At 65.0% G+C, this 17,564-nt stretch overlaps 3 protein-coding genes across 15 annotated transcripts in view; 2 read left to right on the forward strand and 1 right to left on the reverse strand.

Annotated features, from left to right (window-relative positions):
* The first annotated feature begins 1,076 nt into the window (after positions 1 to 1,076).
* LOC121487604 (putative inactive serine protease 43) lies at positions 1,077 to 6,499 on the forward strand. 9 transcript variants are annotated; one of them, XR_005986876.1, is made up of 6 exons: positions 1,077 to 1,560; positions 1,763 to 1,808; positions 2,496 to 2,648; positions 2,744 to 2,954; positions 3,157 to 5,093; positions 6,064 to 6,499. XR_005986876.1 is itself a non-coding variant. In XM_041749492.1 (3 exons), exons 1-3 carry the CDS (start codon positions 1,469 to 1,471, stop codon positions 2,624 to 2,626), a joined length of 348 nt encoding a protein of 115 aa, XP_041605426.1. In that variant the 5' UTR covers positions 1,077 to 1,468; the 3' UTR covers positions 2,627 to 2,649. The 9 variants fall into 9 exon arrangements, 1 of the variants encoding a protein (XP_041605426.1); XR_005986872.1 differs by lacking the exon at positions 2,744 to 2,954 and having other exon boundaries at positions 1,080 to 1,560; positions 1,763 to 1,884; positions 2,493 to 2,648; XR_005986873.1 differs by lacking the exon at positions 2,744 to 2,954 and having other exon boundaries at positions 1,080 to 1,560; positions 1,763 to 1,884.
* Positions 6,500 to 10,723: 4,224 nt separating this feature from the next.
* LOC121487580 (tryptase) lies at positions 10,724 to 12,835 on the forward strand. Its single transcript, XM_041749462.1, has 5 exons — positions 10,724 to 11,103; positions 11,247 to 11,418; positions 11,535 to 11,800; positions 11,913 to 12,076; positions 12,147 to 12,835. Exons 1-5 carry the CDS (start codon positions 11,043 to 11,045, stop codon positions 12,309 to 12,311), a joined length of 828 nt encoding a protein of 275 aa, XP_041605396.1. The 5' UTR covers positions 10,724 to 11,042; the 3' UTR covers positions 12,312 to 12,835.
* Positions 12,836 to 15,642: 2,807 nt separating this feature from the next.
* Positions 15,643 to 17,564, reverse strand: part of CACNA1H (calcium voltage-gated channel subunit alpha1 H) — a 49,629-nt gene continuing 47,707 nt past the window's right edge. For all 5 annotated transcript variants that reach the window (XM_041747769.1, XM_041747767.1, XM_041747766.1 and 2 more), the window contains one exon: positions 15,643 to 17,430. In XM_041747769.1, the coding sequence (XP_041603703.1) occupies positions 16,426 to 17,430 (1,005 nt within the window). In that variant the 3' untranslated portion in view covers positions 15,643 to 16,425. The remainder of the gene's footprint in view (positions 17,431 to 17,564) is intronic.

The raw sequence follows: 17,564 nt of genomic DNA on the forward strand, positions 1-17,564 counted from the left end.
AGAGATGGCACTGGGGTCTGGGTGGTGAGAGGAGGCGGAGAGCCACGGCCCCAGGCGGGAACAGCTGTCAGCGTGTGGGGCTCCCGGGGGACCTGAGCCCCTGGACGTGGGTCCTGTGGATCTGCCAGGATGCAGATGCAGGGGCTTAGTACAGCCCACGACATCAGAGTCTGCGGCCCCGGCGGGCAGCACGGCAGGTAGCACCTGGGGCACTTTTACTGCTTCCCGGGACTTTCCAAACGTCTGCACCTTCTGTTGTGGAGCACATGTGGGTAAGCAGAAAGGAAAAAGTTACTATTTTTATCATGAAGACAAGGGGACATTTCCTGGTTGGGTTTTTAAACCATGGAAGAAGGAGCTTGTGCCACCTCAGGAAGCCCCCGCCCCCCGCCATCACCCTGTGCCAAGGCCACGGGCTGGGGACAGGACAGCTGTGTGGCCATGGCGGGTCCGTGGGGTGGGTCTGCGCGGCGGGTCGGTGGGGCCTGCTTCCTGGGGGACAGAACCTGGGGCTCGAAGGCCAGCAGGTGGACGGGACCGTGAAGGGATCAAGGGCTCTGAACTGTTTCAGGGGTGGAATTTGTGTCATGGGTGTGTTACCATGGTAACACCAAGTCCCAGCATCGTTCCCTGCGTGTCAGGGGTGGCGCAGCGAGGCCAGGCCGGCGGAGGGCCCCCCACTCCGCAGGGCTGCCGCCGCGGCCGCTGCCTCAGCCAGGCCCTGCGGTCCCCGTGCCTGCCGAGGCCCAGCCGGCCTCTCCTCCTCTGTGGCGCCTGCGGGAGGGATGGTGGTCACGGGAAGCCAAGGCCCATGGGGCTGGGGCAGGCCTGGGAGGTAGTACCCGAGATAAGAGGGCTCTGGGGCCCCGGCCCCGCCAGGATCAACAGGGTCGGCTCTGCGGGGAGGCGGCTCCCGGAACCTGCCAGGCCTTCCTGCTCCGTGTTTGTTCTGCACCTGGTCCAGGCAGATGCTTCGGGTCACCACGCCCCAGGCTCTCCCCTCAGCGCTGGCCGGGTTCCTGAAGCCTGCTCCCCGACCAACCCCCCCCCCCCCCCCCCCCAGTGCAGGCTGGCCTCCCTGGGGCGGCTGCAACCGAGCTGTGTGCTCAGTGCACGGGTGCACCGCGGGGAGGGAGCCGCTCTCCTCGGCAGGAGACCCCTGCCCGGCCCTGGCCACACAGGGTGCTCAGCCTACTGCGGCGCCCACACGGCAGGGGACGCTGGCCCTTCCTACCCGCAGCCTGGCCGGGCAGCGAGGGAGCCAAGAGCTCTCCCAGCACATCCGGAGCGAACCGGTCACCTCGTCCGGCTGCCAGCCCTGGGGGGACCCCGGATCCCTGTGCCCCTGTGCGGCCCCACCCCAGGGCTTCCTTCCCTGCCCCATGCTTCCGGGACCTCGGAGGGACAGGGAAGAGGGTGGGAGGCCAAGGGGGAGGGGTTGGGTGTCGCTCCCGGCCAGAGTGACGCAATGCCAGAGGCAGGTGCCATCGGAGTCAGGTGCCACCGAGGCGCAGCGAGAACCGCAAGTCCCCGCCGGGCCCTGGGTGGACGCCTCTCCAGGTAAGGAGGGGGTCCCTGGAGAGCAGGAGGGGCAGGCTCGCCCTGTGGTCCTTCCTGGGCTGGGGTGGTGGGGACCCCACGAGGCCAGGGTCACAGGGGCACCCGTGTGTTTGCTGCGGGGAGTCCTATGGGAGGCTCTGAGGGTTGTGGCGGGTGGGGGGGGGGTCAGGCGGCAACAACCCCACCCTGCGGGTGTCCGCAGATGCTGCTTTCGCTGGTGCTCCTGTTGCTCATCCTGGGAGACGGGGGTGAGTCCCCAGGTCACAGCGTCCGGCTGGCTGCGACCCCGACCTCCAACCCTGGGGGCCCAAGCCATGACTCCTGGTGGGCTCCTTGCCTCGAGGCTCTGCCCCGGGGACGGGGCAGGTGGGGTGGGTGCGGGGGTCACACTCCACCCAAGCTGTCCTCGGAGCTCCACAGCCCGGGCCCCTTGGTCTGTGTGAGAACTGTTGCACTCGCGTGCCCTTCTGTGACCTTCAACGCTCTGAGGGCTCTCCTGGCAGCAGCTCCCCCGCGGGACAGAGGAAGATGTTGGGAGGCACAGGATGGAAACTGAGGCTTCCTGGTGCCCCCTCGTGCCCCAACCTGCCAGAACCACACGCAGGGCCTCCCCTGCTTCCAAATAACAGCCATGGGAACGTCCACCTCCTTCTCCACCCGGGCCCCCAGCCACTCTCGGAGCCCCTGACGTCCAGATGCCCTGAAATTAAGGGGAAAACTCAGCTCCCGTGGCCAGGGCACACTTCACGTGGCCAGGCCCCGATCCCACTGGACGGTAGAGAGGGTGCACGCCGACCACCGTGGGGCGTCCCGGGCAGTGCCGTGGGCTGTGCCGTCTGAGGCGAGGGCGGGAGGGGACCCCACCTCTGCAGCCCGACCTGGGCCCAGCTCACCCAGAGGGAGGCCGGCCCGGTGACCCCCTTTCCCTCCAGCAGTGAGCAGCTTCACCCCGGAGGCCCGCATCGTGGGGGGCGCAGCGGCGGTGCCCCAGCAGTGGCCCTGGCAGGTCAGCCTCCGAGTCGGGGGCCAGCACGTATGCGGAGTCAGCCTGGGCGCTGGGTGCTGACTGCCACGCACTGTATCTCCGGGTGAGTCCCGCCCGCCCGCCCACAGCTCCTGGTCAGCCCCGCAGGCTCCCCGCTTCGCAGCTATGCCTCAACGCCGGCCATTTCCTTCAAACTAGGAAAGAAAACATATTTTGATCATCTGATGCTCCTTGGAAGTTGGAACCTTTTTTCCACTTTTGGAATCACGGTTAAATGCACAGCATGCAATTGGCCATCTCCATCCTCTCTCAGCGCGCAGTTCCAGGCAGTAGCTCCGTCCACACTATCCAGGGACCACCCCACTGCCCAGCCAGGATCCCCCACTTCCCAACCCGAAGCTCAGTCCCCGTGAGCCCTCACCCCCACCCCCACTTCCCGGCTCCACAGTTCTCACCTCGTGGAAGAGGGTCCTATGACGCCGGCTTCCCAGTTTGGCTTGTTGCACCGAGCGGGAGGTCTTTGAGAGTCATCCATGCTATCACGGCAGGTGTCAGAAGTTCCCTCTGTTTTATTTTTATTTTTTATTTTTTTTTGTTCCCTCTGTTTTAAGGCTGGAGACTATCTCCCTGTGGAGACGGGCCGGGCTTTGTGGGTTCAGCCGCCGCAGGACACTTGGCAGCTCCGCGCCCCAGCCACCATGCACGAGGCCGCGGGGAGCACGGGCGGATGAGAAAGTAGCAAATTTTTCAAGAGCAAGACCCCCCCTGACAATACTTGCCAACCAAACGCAAAACAAAACAGTCACGAAGCAACCCACAGTCAAGGCTGGCCCCTCCTGAAGCCCAACTATGCTGTCACACGACCTTCCCAGAGGGGATGATTAAAATATAAGTGGCTGTCTCAAGTGTTATTTTGGGGGTATATAAGCCTTTTGCAATTCTTTTTTTTTTTTAAGATTTTATTTATTCATGAGAGACACAGAGAGAGAGGCAGGGACACAGGCAGAGGGAGAAGCAGGCTCCCTGCAGGGAGCCCGATGCTGAACTTGATCCTAGGACCCTGGAGTCACACCCGGGGCGAAGAACCTCCACCGTTGAGCCCCCACCGGAGCCCCGCCTTCCATAATCCTGAGGGTACAGGGCCCTTTCCGGAACGTCCTGGGCAGACGTTAAGTCCTGATACGTGCCCAGCGGTTACTGGGGGCTTCCTGCCCCCGTGTGCTGACCCCAGCGCACCATGCAGCATATTTTCCGCTCATGACAGCCTCCCCAAGAAGCTCCCCCGTGTTTCCAATGGGTCCTCTCTGTGGGAGACACCCTTCCTGTGGCCCCTCCCAGGCCACTGCCCCTCCCCTGCTGCCCTCGGAGGCCTCAGCAGCCCCAGGGTGCACCCCTGCCCTCGCTTATGGGGCCCTGGCCCCAGCCCCTGCCGAGACCATCATCTCCCATACCCTGCTCCAGCGCAGCCCCGACCTGGTCCCCTGGCCCCCGGCCGTCTTGGTGCCGCCTCCCCTATGGCTGTCCATCTGGCCCCAGGCAGAACTGAGCCACTTTGTCCCCCCAGTACGGGCCCTGCTGCATGGGGGGCTCTGTACTCGAAGCCTGCACCACCCGCTCTCGCGGAGCTGGATTCCTCCCTAGAGCCTCTCCCGGCCCGACGGGTTTCTCAGGGACAAGGGTGTGCCCGGCGTTCCTCACACCTCCCTCCGACCTGTGGGCCAGGGTGGAGCAGAGGGTCCTTTGGGGCGGAAGGAGGCCCCGGGCGCAATGCCCTCTCCCCGGCAGAGCTGAGTGGGCGGAGTGGGGGCCACCATGCTGCCATCCTCAGAGCCCACTGTGTCCTCTGCCCCTTGCCCAGCTTCGTGACTCTGCAGGACCTGAGCGTCCAGCTGGGAGAGTCTGTCCTATACACGCATCCCCGGGACTCCATCTCCGTGGCGGTCATCAGCGTCATCCAGCACCCCTCCTTCAACGGGGATGCATTCCAGGGCGGCAACATGGCCCTGGTGAAGCTGGCGCGCCCCGTGGCCTTCTCCCGCACCATCAGGCCGATCCCTCTGGCTCCACCAGGCTCCTTCTTCCCCGCAGGCACCCTCTGCTGGGTGACCAGCTGGGGGGACTTTAGGCAGAATGGTGGGTGAGGGGTAGGGGGCTGGGGCAGAGGGAGGCACTGCAAGGGGGACTGCCCTTGGCCCCTCACCTCACCTTAGGGGCCGGCTCGGGCCGCATCCTGCACCACTCAGCCGGCTTTGCTCAGGCATCTGCTCCCGACACGTGCGCCGGCCCCGGGGGAGAACCTGTGGAGCTGCTGCCCTTGGCTCCTCCAGAGCGCAGGCTGGGGGCCCGGCGGGTCATCGCCAGGTGGGCCCTGAGGCCCCCAGCCACAGTCCCGTGTCCTGCAGAGGCCCTGCCGGAGCCCCACAGGCTGCAGGAGGTGGATGTGCGCACCGTGGGTTTGGAGAGCTGCCGCAGGCTCTACTACCTGGAGCCCATCGCCGCCGACATGTTCTGCGCCGGCTCCTCCCGGGGCCAGAAGGGATTCTGCGAGGTCAGTCCCCCGCCACTGGTGCTCCTGCCCCTGACCCCCTGCAGCATCTGGGAGAGCTGGGGACACCTGTAGGCCTCAGTTCACCCTTAGGTGCGGCGGGAGCGAGGCAGCGGCCCCCTTCACAGGGAATCTGATGCACCTGCTCTGTGCTTGGCAAATAGCTGTCCTGGGTCACCTCCCTCATCCTCAGTGACCCTGTGAAGCAGGCCGGATCCTGGGCCTGGGGCAGGGGAGGCATCCAGAGATCCAGCTCCGGGAGGCCGGGGGCTTTTCTCACCTAACGCAGCACAGTGTCTGGCTTGGAGCTGGAACCTGACAAATAATTCTCGTAAGAATGAGATCAGATCCATCCTGACAATAAAAAGCAGAGAGTGTCGGCTCCGGCTGTCACAGGGCTGTGAGCAGGTGCCGCAGGGCACAGAGGGACGGGGTCCAGGCCCAGAGACACCACGTGACTGGTAAGGGGGGCAGTACGCATTGGAAGAAGCAGGCAGGCTTGGCAATAATAATAAGTATTAATGCAATTATTAAATAATTATATCATTATATTATATGTAAATTATAAATATATAAATTAATTAAAATATAAATTAATAAAATTAATTATATTACTACAATAATTATATTAAATAATAATAATAATAATAATAATAGATTGCATCTTAGCTCTGCCTTTACTAGCTAGGTGACCTAGAGCAAGTTGCTTGACCTCTCTGAATCTTACAGTCCTCAACTGTCCAAAAGAAAAAAGAGGCAGCTAGAGCCGGTTTGCAGGCTGCAGGGAGGCACAGCCCAAAGATGGAAACCGAGCCCTACCAGGCCTGTGCCTGCAGCCCCAGGGGCTTTCCCTTGGGCGCCCTCCCGGCCTCTAGCACCCGGCCCCTGGGACGGCAGCCTCGCCCGAGAGCGCCCACCCTGCTGCACAGACCTGAATCCCATGGGACCCGTTTGTTATTCCTGCTTCTTCCAGGGCGACTCCGGGGGCCCACTGGTCTGCCAGCTGTGGGGCAGGCGCTGGGTGCAGGCAGCGGTGGTGAGCTTCAGCCGCGGGTGTGCTGAGCCCAGATTCCCAGGGGTCTACGTCAGGGTCTCTGCCTACTGGACCTGGATCCAGCGCCACCTGCTCCCGCGGGGGAGCCAGAATCGGGGGAATCGCAGGGGCTGACCCCTGCCCTCGCCCTCTGCCCTGCTGACCTCGCCCCTCCACTCCCCCACCACCCACCCCACGCTGTGCCCCCTGCCCCCACCCCCATGGGGCCAGAGGAGCCCTGGAGCCCAAGTCCCGGCTTCTGTGGAGAGAACAGGAAGGAAGGCTGGCACTAGGCCTTGTGCCGCCTAAAGAGCTGGGGCAGGGTGGAAGCACACGTGGGGGAAAGCCAGGGGCTGCCAGCACCCACCTGCAAGGAATAAATGCTCCATAAGCTGCTCTTCTGGCAGGTTCTTTCCAACCGTCGCTGGGGTGGGGAGGGGAGGAGCAGGACCCACATCTACCCCAGGCACAGGCCCCAGGGGTGCACTGCGTGTTGGCGGTCGTCTGGGGGTAGGTGTGTGCAGGTGTGTGCAGGTGTGGGCAGGTGAGGGCAGGTGGGGGCAGGTGGGGGCAGATGGGGGCAGGTGAGGGCAGGTGGAGGCAGGTGTGGGCAGGTGTGGGCAGATGTGGGCGGGGCCCGCCCTCAGGAGAGGCCTAGGGCTCCCCCTAGGTTGCCCCGATGCCAATATCTAAGCACTTTTTAAAACATAGAAAACAATTTTTTTCCCGCTCTTCTGGAGACTCTCTTCGAGTTTTCTGTTTGCTGTTTAACGTCTGACTCGCGGGCTCGGGGACCCCCATAGAGTGAGCACAGACCCCAGGGGCGCGGGGCGGGCTAGGCCTGGGAGGGCGGGGGCCAGGTCTCCCCTCGCGGCGCCGCCCGCCCCGCCCCCTCCGTGGCCCCGCCCCTCACCACAGCCCCGCCCCACTGGCCCCGCCCTCACCGCAGCCCCGCCCCCTCAGTGGCCCCCGCCCCTCCCGCGGCCCCGCCCCTCGATGTGCCGCGTGCCCCCAGCCCTGGAATCCCTCACCCCGGCGCACAGGCCGCTCCCGCTGGCCTGCAGGGGTGCATATCCCGCCCTCCCATGGGCGGCTGCAGGGGAGGGCGGCCTCTTTTGGCTGCCGCCTTGCTTTCCTTCTCTCTCAAATGAATAAATAAAACCTTAAAAATGTTTTTTAAGTGTCCAAATCCATTTGAGTTGGACAAATGTATACAATCAAGTAACCGCCACCATAATCGGTTTAGACCACGTCCCCTGTCTCCTGAGCGTCCCCTCCTGTCCAGGGACAGCCAGCACCCTCCACACCCCTGGGGGGGAAGGGGCAGGATAGGCCCCCAAGGGAGGGGGGAGGAGGGGCTGAGGATCAGCTCCGCGGGCGTGGCCCCCCCCTGCACTCCCCCCCCCCCCCCCCCCCCCCCCCCCGTGGATGCTGCCACCTGGCAGTACAGACCCAAGGTGACCTGTGGACAAACCCACGTTGTTTTCGCCTCCCTCAGGCAGGGGGGTGGGGATCCATGCCCCCTCTTCCAGGAAGCCCTCCCCGGGTTCCCGTAGCCCTCACCACACATCAGATGGGCCCAGCTCCCAGCTAGCCGGGCCGCCCATTCCTAACGGTCCTCCGCGTGGCCAGGGCCTCATGACCCAGCGGATTAGAGGTCCTGGGAGGGGCTGACCTTGCCTGCACCCGCCTCACCACCCCCACCCCGCAGAAACTCCAAACGCGTCTGTGTGGCCCTTCACCGGCTCTGTGGGCTCTGTAACACCGAGCTGCTTCTGTCCCCTTTGATGGAGAGCAAACTACAGCATGGGGAGTGCTGTTCTGGCCTGCATGCCCCCTCCCCTGCCCTGGGGATGCCCTGCTGGCCGGGTGGCGGCTCCTGGCACCCAGTGCATGTGGGTCAGGTGGGCCTAAGTGGTGGCCCCCGGGGGGAGCCCTCCCCCGCGCCCCGATCCTCACACTAGCTGCTCCTTTGGCCCCGACCGCTCCTGGTCCAAGCTGGGCTCACCTGCATCTGGGAACAGGAGTAGGGCAGGGTGGGTGTGGTTGTCAGGGACTCGGGGCCACCTCTGCTCACCCCGGCCCTGCTGCCCTCCCTGGCCCCAGGCCTCTGGAGTCTGCAGCTCTGTGCTGGACCCTCCCCAGCCCCATCCCCACTGAGCCTTTCTTCCTGAAATGCCCCTCCCCCACTTCATCCAGCCTGAGGCCCACACAGGCTGAGGAAAGTTCTGCAGGTCATCACCCCAACAAGGGACCGTAATTACCCCGGGGGGGGGGGGGTGGGAGGGAAAAGGAGGAAGGAAGATGGATTTCTTGTGTTTTTGCCTTAAGGTGTCTGTATCCGTCTAGAGCGGGAATGTGCTCCCTTGTAATTGGAAATAACTTCCAGGGCCTCCTGGAGCGTCTGCCTTCAGCTCAGGGCATGACCCCCGGTCCGGGGATGGAGTCCCCGCATGGAGCCTGCTTCTCCCTCTGCCTGTGTCTCTGCCTCTCTCTGTGTGTCTCTCAGGAATAAATAATTAAAATCTTTAAAAAAAAAAAAAAAAGAACTTCTGGATTAAGAGGGATAAGGAGCAGCCTGTTCAGTGGGCAGGCTCGGAGCACGGGATGGTGCAGAGCCGGGCCGGTCTCCCTCACTGGGCTGCGGGGGCTGAGGAACAGCCTGGAGGGGCAAAGGTGGAGCTCCCGCCTCAGGGGCCTAGAGTCTCACCCGACTTGGAGCTGGGTTCTAGAAGGATTCGAGTTGAGGCCTATGTGTCCACATGGATGAATAATCATTAAATCTCTGTCCAGAAACACAAAGACCTCCAACTTTAAAAAGGGGACAAAACAGCTTTCAGCCACTGTGAAAAAAAATAAAGTGTACGTGCATTCATTTAGATGAAAAATCTCCAAATGATGAAGGGAAGCCAAGAACTCTAGTCGACAGAGGAGGCCGGCGCTGCTGGAGGAGACAAGCCGCTGACCGCGGGGCACCTCCCCCAAGGCCACCCACCAGGAATCTTTGCTCCACCAAAACTCTGCCCAGGCCGGTGTGGCAGGGGTCACTGCTCTGAGGACACTGAGGACAATTCTTCACTCCTCCACCCCCCGGTGCTCGAAGGTCATGCAGGAGCCCCCAAGGGAGGTCCACCCAGAAGCCCCCACGTGTCTCCTCTGAGTGGGTTCCCATTCAGAGCCCCCCCCCCCACCGCGTTGGCTACAAGTCCTTCCTTGTCTCTGCTTCATCAGAAAGGAGCCCCATCCCACATTGGCCTCTCCGCTCCCCTGTCGCCACTGTCCTGACGCAAGGCGCTCTCAGCTCTTGACCTCTGAATCCCACAGTGGATGCAGATGTGGGAGGCGATGTGTCACAAGCCAAGTGTAGTCGTGATGCGGGATACATAGCATAGAACACGTGAGGGGGACGTGGTGCAAGAGATGTATTATTCGCTACATTATGGTGGGAAAAGCACAAAAGAGACTCAATGTTCAATGTAATTTTTACTTTTAAATTTTTAAAAAATTTTAAGTACGCTTCACACCCAACAACATGGGGCTTGAACTCACAACCCTGAGATTAAGAGCGGCATGCTCCGCCCATGGCACCAGCCAGGCACCCCCAGACGCTCTACTGTTGAAGTCCTTGTAACAGCATCCTTCTGCTGCTCCAGTTTGAAGGTTGGGCTCATCTCATTTCTGGGGGAGCTGAAAGCGTTGTGGTGTTGGTCAGTGGTGTGAGGAGGGGTGCAAGGCCCCAGGGGGCGTCCGTCAAGGTGAGCGTGAGGCCAAACGCCCCACCTTCCACGTGGGTGCGCGGTGTCAGCGGGGAGGAGGTCAAGGGGAAGAGCGGCGGTGCCGCATCTCAGCCCCATCACCGTGCCTGGGCCACCCTACAAACACCTTCTCAATGGTCAGAGAACCGACGTCTAGGGACAGACAAACTAACCTCAAATCTGGAGAGGATGAGGACTGAGCATGGACCACCTGGGACAGATGCTGCAGGGGCCACCCAGAGCCAGGCTGGTGTCCAGGCAGGGTGGGGCACAGCAAGGCTCCCTAGAGGAGGGGCCACTCCATGTCAGGGGGGGTGCAGGGGGCCCAGGGTCTGTGAGGGAGGACATGGGCTGGAGGCCTGGTGACCAGGAGGCCCAGGGGAGAGGGAGGAGGTGGGTGGAGGCACGAGTGGGGTGGGGGCCCAGCCCTGGCCACGGAGCCCAGTGGGGGCAGCGTCCAGGGGGCCAGCACCGGCCATTCATGTTATCTCATTGTCACGTGCATCCGCCCCTTCCTCTGCTGAGAGCCCTCAGACTGCGCGTCCCTCACAAGGCGCAGATGCAATCGGGGGCATTGCTCAGTAGCACCCAGGGGTGGGCATTGTGGGGTCCCCGAGGAATCGGGCCTGCCATGTCGGCCCCCTGGGAGGAGGGTGCGGAGAAGTGGGCAGTGTGAGCATTGGCAGGGGGTGCTGTCCCTGGGGGCCCCCCTGCCCTCGCAGCGTGCCCCCCCCCGCCCCCGTGAACTTCTCTGAGGGAGACAGCACAGGGAGACATCTTAGCCATCCAGAGCCCGAGGCCATGCCCGCCCTCCTCGGGGGGTGGCGGGTCCTCTGCTTGGCCGGACGCCCACCCTTGGGGCCCGGCAGACACCCAGACGGGCATCCGGGTGGTGGGGACGCAGGTCACGGGAGCGCCTTCATGTGAATCATCCTCTTCCTCCACTCTGGATTGGAGGCCGGCAGGCTCCTCCCCGCCCCCACCCAGCGGCCTGGCAGGATAAGTGGGCGGGGGAGAGCAGCTGGGCTCAGACAGCAGTGGTCTCAGCCAAGGTGAGCCCTCTGCCCCAAGCCCCAATCCAGGGCACCGACCCCTGACCCCAGGGGACCCACTCCATCTGCAGACCCCAGCCTGGCCCCGCTGCTCCCCCACTGCTCCTTTCAGATGCCCAGTCTGCTGGTGCTGGCGCTGGCCCTCCTGGGGAGCCTGGTCCCCGTGTACCCTGGTGAGTCCTGGCCGTGGGCTGCCCTGCCCCTGCCCCCTCTTCCCACACCCCCAGCGATGATTGGGGGGCTGGGTTCGGGGAAGCACAGGGGGCGGCTGAGCCCGGGCCAGGCTGTGTCCATCCTAACGGCGCTTCACCCCCAGCTCCTGGCCAGGCGCTGCAGCGAGTGGGCATCGTAGGGGGGCGGGAGGCCCCTGGGAGCAAGTGGCCCTGGCAGGTGAGCCTGAGACTCAAAGGCCAGTACTGGAGGCACATCTGCGGGGGCTCCCTCATCCACCCGCAGTGGGTGCTGACTGCTGCCCACTGTGTGGGACCGTGAGTGGCCAGGCGGGGGCTGGGTGAGGGTGCTGTGGGGCGGGTGGGGGCTCCAGCCCCTCCCCCGGGGGTCCAGTGGCCTGCTCAGCCCCCTGAGTGGGCGCCTCTCTCTCCAGGAACATTGTGTGTCCTGAAGAAATCAGGGTTCAGCTCAGGAAGCAGCACCTCTACTACCAGGACCACCTGCTGCCCGTCAACCGGATCGTCATGCACCCCAACTACTACACACCCAAGAACGGGGCGGACATCGCCCTGCTGGAGCTCGAGGACCCTGTGAACATCTCCGCCCACGTCCAGCCGGTCACCCTGCCACCCGCCGTGCAGACCTTCCCCACGGGGACGCCATGCTGGGTGACGGGCTGGGGTGACGTGCACAGTGGAAGTGAGCGCGAGGGGCGGCTGGAGGGCGGGGTGAGCTGACCCCCTCTGGGCGCCCCTGGATGGCCAGGCCGGGCCGGCTCCCCTCCTGATGTGCCACCCGCCTCTCCCCGCAGCGCCCCTGCCGCCGCCCTTCCCCCTGAAGCAGGTCAAGGTCCCCATCGTGGAGAACAGCATGTGTGACGTGCAATACCACCTGGGCCTCAGCACGGGGGACGGCGTACGGATTGTCCGCGAGGACATGCTGTGCGCTGGCAACAGCAAGAGCGACTCCTGCCAGGTGGGCACCCCCGCCCTGCCCCGGCCCCCGCTGCCTGGGCCCCGGCTGCCCTGACCCTCCCACTCCCCAGGGCGACTCTGGAGGGCCGCTGGTCTGCAGGGTGAGGGGCGTCTGGCTGCAGGCGGGCGTGGTCAGCTGGGGAGACGGCTGCGCTCAGCCCAACAGGCCCGGCATCTACACCCGTGTCGCCTACTACCTGGACTGGATCCACCAGTACGTCCCCAAGGAGCCCTGAGCCCAGGCCCCAGGCCGCCCGGGTTGGTGGGGAAGCCGGCCTCCATGGTGCCTCACCCCTGCCCCCCAGCCCGGGCACCGCCATTCTCCCCCTGTCCCCGTGGCTGTCCCTGGAGCCCGCTGTGGGTGCCCACCCTCATTAAAGTGCATGGAAGCAGACGTGGTTGTCGCCTGACTCTGCCTGTGCGGGTCACGGGGCAGAGGGGAGGGGTCCAGGCACTGTCACAGGGGCCCCAGGCCCCGAGCACGGGGTGGGTGGTGTTGCTGAGGTGCCCCCTGCCCAGCCCCTGGGACCGGGGCCAGTTCTCGGCTCATGGCTTGTGTCTCTTGAGTGACAAGCGTTTGGGACAGAGGCAGCAACGGTGATGGTGACGGGGTTCAGATGGGGCATGACCCCTATGCCCCCACCCCCTCCGCGCTGACACTGCGCACCCATGCGGGTGCGTTTGCCCTCAGGCTCACTCTGGCTGAGTGTAATCAGGTGTGGTCCCCCTGGACCCTTGCTCCCCCCCTCCCCCCGCCCACGGCAGTGTGTGTCACGGTCGCGCTGCTCCTGCCTGAGCCTGTCCTCCGTGGCCACGGAGTCCCCCCGGGCTGCCCGCCTTCAGGGACTCAGGACCAGGTGGCCGCGGCCGTTCCCGTGTCCGCGGCGTGTGCTGGGGGCGCTGCTGAGGTCCGGGGTGCACACGTCCTCCACTGTACAGGCGAGGCCGTGCACAGAGCTGCCCGCAGCTGCCCGCGGTGGGGAGAGCACCCTTTCTACCCCGCCCTGCAGTCCTCGTGCTGACGGGCCACGGGCGGTGGTGCCTCAGCAAGTGTACGGTTCCTGAGGTTTGAGGAGAGGAGCCCCCTGCGGAGCTATTGCACTTCGGGGCCCTTGTCCACACGAGCTCAGGCTCCTGGCGGCCGTGCGGCCCTCCTCGTGGAGCCTGGGCTCCTGCCCCACGCGGACCCCCACCCCCCGGGCTGCCCTACCCTCCAGGCCCCGGGAGTGAGGGTCTCTGGGCGCAAAGCGTCCCCAGCAGCAGAGTCTCGGTTCATCCGCGGGTCCTTCTGTAAAGCAGGGTGCTAACCTTGGTCACTGGAAGGGCGTCCTGCTGGGCCCCCTGCTCTGCACACGGTCGTGTGCATGAACCTACCGACTACCAGAGCAACACCGTCTTAGGGGGAGTTTCTGGGCTCTTCAGGCCAGGAAGAGCTTTCTAGATCCATCTTCCCCTCTCCCCTCCCAGTCGTCAGACGCGAAGATCCACATTTAATCTACCGAGGCTCTGGGAACCATCTCTGTCCTTAGCAGGGGAGCCCCTGGAATGATCCACCAGGGTCCTCCTCCAGCGCTGACTGTTCCTGCAGCTGCCCGGGGGGGGGGGCAGGGATGGAGGGGGGCCAGGAGCCATCCCGGTCACAGGCAGGCCGTGGGGCCTGGGGCCGCTTGGTCTGATGCCCGCAAAGCCCTCACTCCGGTGGAGCAGCAGGGACGGAGGTGCCCACCCTCCTCCTTTTCCCGTTTCAGCTTCCATTTATTGAACTACTGCCGTGATACCTGCACAACCTAAGCCCGTGAAGGAGAACCTGGCATCTCCCTCCTTCCTCCCGTCTCGCCCCCTCCGGGTCAGGCCGCCGCCCATGGGGCCGCCTCCCTCCATCCCCAGCCTCAGGGACGTACACTTACAGGGTTTTAAAAAAACATTTACGTATTTGAGAGAGAGCGAGCATGAGCCGGGGGCGGGGGGAAGACTCTGCGTCGAGCACAGAGCCCGACGTGGGACTCGATCTCACGACCCTGAGATCACCACCAGAGTCAGAACCAAGAGAGGGTGCCCAGCTGAACGCGACCCCAGGTGCCCTGACACTTAGGCCTTCTTTCCAGCTGGTTGTGCAGGGACCGGCCAAGGGAGGAGATCCCGAAGGGAAGCCCCGGGTTCCCCGAGGGGGGAGGCGGACCCCCCGCTGCCCCTCGATGCCCTGGGAGCCAAGGAATGCAGCCCAGCTTGGCCAGCGGCAGGTGAGGACAGTGGGCACAGCCTCCCTTCGGGGAGCTCAGGCCCCTCTGGGGGGAATGGGCTGACCAGAGGGGCCCTGGGGTCAAGGCCTCCAGCAGGCTGGCCGGGTCCTCCGGGGAAGTCACCACGTTGTCCAGGTGACGGGTCAGCCCCTGGGAGCTGAGTGCGGGTGCCCGGGCAGGGAGAAGGGTCCCCACAGGTGGAGGATGGAGCCAGGTGGGCGAGGGCCTGAAGTCCCGGCTGTGGGGACACAGGGCAGCACGGGACTCCTCCCCTGCCCTGCCCCCTGGGGCGGGCGACATCAGGCACCCGGGCTCCAGGAGGGGCGGCCTGGGAGGAACTCTGCTGCTCCCCAGCCGTGCGGCCAGCGTGGGCTCAGCGAAGGCCCAGAGCCGGTGCTGCTGCCACCGTCCTCCAGCAGGACAGTTACCGGCCACGCTCCACACAGGTGCTGGTGGGGGGGTGTCTGAGCCCCGAGAAGCCACATCCTTGCCAGGCAGCCACCCGGGCCTTGGTTTCCCCGCATCTAAGGGGGGGACCCCTCCCACCTGGCCTGTGATTTGGAGCCGGACAGGGAGCCAGGGGGTCAAGTGCAGGCAAAGCCAGCCCCTCCCAGGGCCCCTAATCAGCTGGGTCATGAGGCCCTGGTCACACGGAGGACAGTTAGGAAGGGGCAGCCCTGAGCCGGGCAGCTGGGAGCGGTGCCCATCTGATGTGTGGTGAGGGCTACGGGAACCCGGGGAGGGCTTCCTGGAAGAGGGAGCACCGTCCCTGCCCCCCACTGGAGAACCACAGGTCTCCTTGGGTCTGCAGTGTCAGTTGGCAGCATGCATGGGGGGCAGGGGGAGGTGACACCCACACAGCCTGACCCTTAGCCCCTCCTCCCTGCCCCTCCTGCACAGCAGCATATGGGCCACCCCAGGCCGCGGCCTCGCAGGGCGCAGGGTAGCCCCCCAGCCCCGCAGGGCACACGTCACGAACCCAGTGAGGGGCTGGGGTCACTTTCCTTGCCATTCGTGGAGCCAGAGCCCCTCATGGACAGCCCGGCCCGGTCCCAGGGGCGCTACGGGCCCAGAGGGAGTAGGGGGAGGCTGGGGCTGAGATGAGTGGCCCCGAGGCCCCTGCCAGGGTCAGAGCAGAGGTACGGGGATGGGGGGCACCCCCCAGAGCCCCAGGTGGACGGTCCCGCCTCAGCGGCTGTCCCCGCGGGCCCCCGCTCTGCCCCCCGCACCACCCCTGCCGGGAGTCCCGGCAAACACTAGCCCAGCCCCGCTCTCGGGCTGCCATGAGGGGTCCCACCCCCCTGCCGCCACTCATCCAATGCGTTTCTTAAATAAGTTAACATTTATTCCGTTTTGCTTTGCCCCCCACCCCTGCTTCCCCCTCCCTTAAGAAGCCAGATTTCCCGTTATCAGATTATTGCAACATTTAACCTGAATTAATAAAAGAAACGTACACGGAACGCAGGGGCGTCGGCAGACACTGCTCACCTGGCCCGCGAGGGGCCGCTGCCAGCGGCGGGGGCTTATTGCATGGACCCCACTCCCCCGCAGTGCGGGCGTTTCTCGAATACCTAGGGCAGAACAGTGGGGCGTGGGCCCGCAGGGGACCGAGACAGTGACGAAGAGTGTGGGGGGGCAGACAGGTGAGGAGTGAGTGACGTGAGCATGGCGGTGTTGGCCTTGGGGTGAGGCCGCCACCTGGGAGGGCACAGGTGGCCCCAAGCACGTGTTCCTTAGAAAAGCAGGCGTGAGAATGGGGCTTTGCTGGGCAGCCTCGGACTTCCTCCTTCCGGTCTTCCTGGTCTTCGTGGCGGGGATGCAGCTGCTGTTGGGGGACCGCTGACCAGGTGCGGGCATGGCTGCAGACCATGGTGGCGAAACTTGGAAAAACCCAAACCTGAATCCACTGGATGTAGGCTGGACATAGGCTCGCAGGCCGAGGGGCGCGTCTCCACTCTACTTCGCCCAGACCCTGCGTCTGCCGGGCGGCTCCCCGCTTCTCCTCCGCGCCGGGCCCAGAGCTGGGGTCCACGCGCAGCCTTGCCCGGGCCGTCACCCCGCTGGGTGCACCCCAGCCCCGCTGCTGAAACCTGCAGCACTGCGCCCTGAGCTACACTGGCCTGTCCACACGGTCACCTGGGGCGGGGCTGGCTGGGGGAGACCCTGCTTTCTTTGGGGGGCTCTGGAGGACTCTGAGGTGCAGCCCCCGTCCTTTCTCTGTGGGGTCACTGGAGGGCACGAGAGGCTCCATTTTATGGGGTTCAGGAGGCGCCGTGGCCCCTGAAAAGGAAGCTCTGGGTTCTGGGGCCACGCCGTGGCCACCTTCCAAAAACAGGTCTCCGCCAGGGCCCCCCTTGTCCGGCGGCTCAAAGGCGAAGTTGGGGACGGTCAGGTGTTCTGTGCGGCAGGGGGCCTGGGCTCGCCGGTCGCCCTTGGCGGCAGGGTCCACCCCAGCCCCCTCCACGGGCTCGAGGGAGTCCCTGTGCAGCGGGGCCTCGCAGGACGGGGTTCGCCGCCGCAGAGTGGTGGTGCTGCCCTCTGCCGCTGGGGGCCGGGCTGCACCCTCGTCCTCCCCAGGGGGCTCAATGGAGATGCAGGGGGGGCTCATCTTCTTCTTCCTGCGTGCCCCCAAGGCTGGCTCGGCCTCTGGGGCACAGCCCTTCACCTCCCTGGTCTCCGCGTGGTCCCCTCCCCCCGGCTCCCTGGAGGGCCGCCTCTGCTCCTCGGTCTGGCTGGGCGGGTCCAGGAAGCCCTGAGCGTCCACGCCGTAGAACCTGCGCAGGTCGGGGTCGCCGGCCCCCAGGCCTCGGGCGGCGGGCGAGGCGGAGGGGCTTCGGGCAGAGCTGGTGATGTGGCTGACCTCTTCGTCGGCAGGATCCGGGGTGTCGGCCTCCTCCCCGCTGGGGGCCAGGGCCCTGCTGGAGACGCAGCGCTGCCCGCAGGTGTGCTTGCAGGTGCGGACGCTGGCGGGCCGCGGGGAGCGGGGCGGGGACCGTAGGGAGGCCCCCAGGGATGCCTGCCTCATCGGGGTCTTCCCACCAGGCTCCCCCCAGCCTGGGCCGCCGTCCCTGGGGCCATCCGTGTGCCCTTCCAGCGAGTCGGTGAGCGTGGGCTCCTGCAGGGATAACCCGGGATCCGATGACGAAGACGGCCGGGAAACCCCTCCCCAGGTAGGCCGCGGAGCAGGCTGAGACGCAGCTGGGAGCCACTGGTGGGGACTCTGCCCCAGCCCCATCCGGGGGGCAGGTG

Source organism: Vulpes lagopus, chromosome 3, assembly GCF_018345385.1.
Source record: "Vulpes lagopus strain Blue_001 chromosome 3, ASM1834538v1, whole genome shotgun sequence".
In the NCBI taxonomy this organism is placed as follows: domain Eukaryota; kingdom Metazoa; phylum Chordata; class Mammalia; order Carnivora; family Canidae; genus Vulpes; species Vulpes lagopus.

Excerpts from the sequence above, each read along its gene's own strand:
- LOC121487580 (XM_041749462.1), top strand. The coding sequence starts at position 11,043 with ATGCCCAGTCTGCTGGTGCTGGCGCTGGCCCTCCTGGGGAGCCTGGTC. Across the intron at positions 11,419-11,534 it reads GCTGCCCACTGTGTGGGACC|GAACATTGTGTGTCCTGAAG; the intron begins GTGAGTGGCCAG and ends CTCTCTCTCCAG. Across the intron at positions 12,077-12,146 it reads GCAAGAGCGACTCCTGCCAG|GGCGACTCTGGAGGGCCGCT; the intron begins GTGGGCACCCCC and ends CCCACTCCCCAG.
- LOC121487604 (XM_041749492.1), top strand. The coding sequence starts at position 1,469 with ATGCCAGAGGCAGGTGCCATCGGAGTCAGGTGCCACCGAGGCGCAGCG. Across the intron at positions 1,561-1,762 it reads CTGGGTGGACGCCTCTCCAG|ATGCTGCTTTCGCTGGTGCT; the intron begins GTAAGGAGGGGG and ends GGGTGTCCGCAG. Across the intron at positions 1,885-2,492 it reads GGCCCAAGCCATGACTCCTG|CAGTGAGCAGCTTCACCCCG; the intron begins GTGGGCTCCTTG and ends CTTTCCCTCCAG.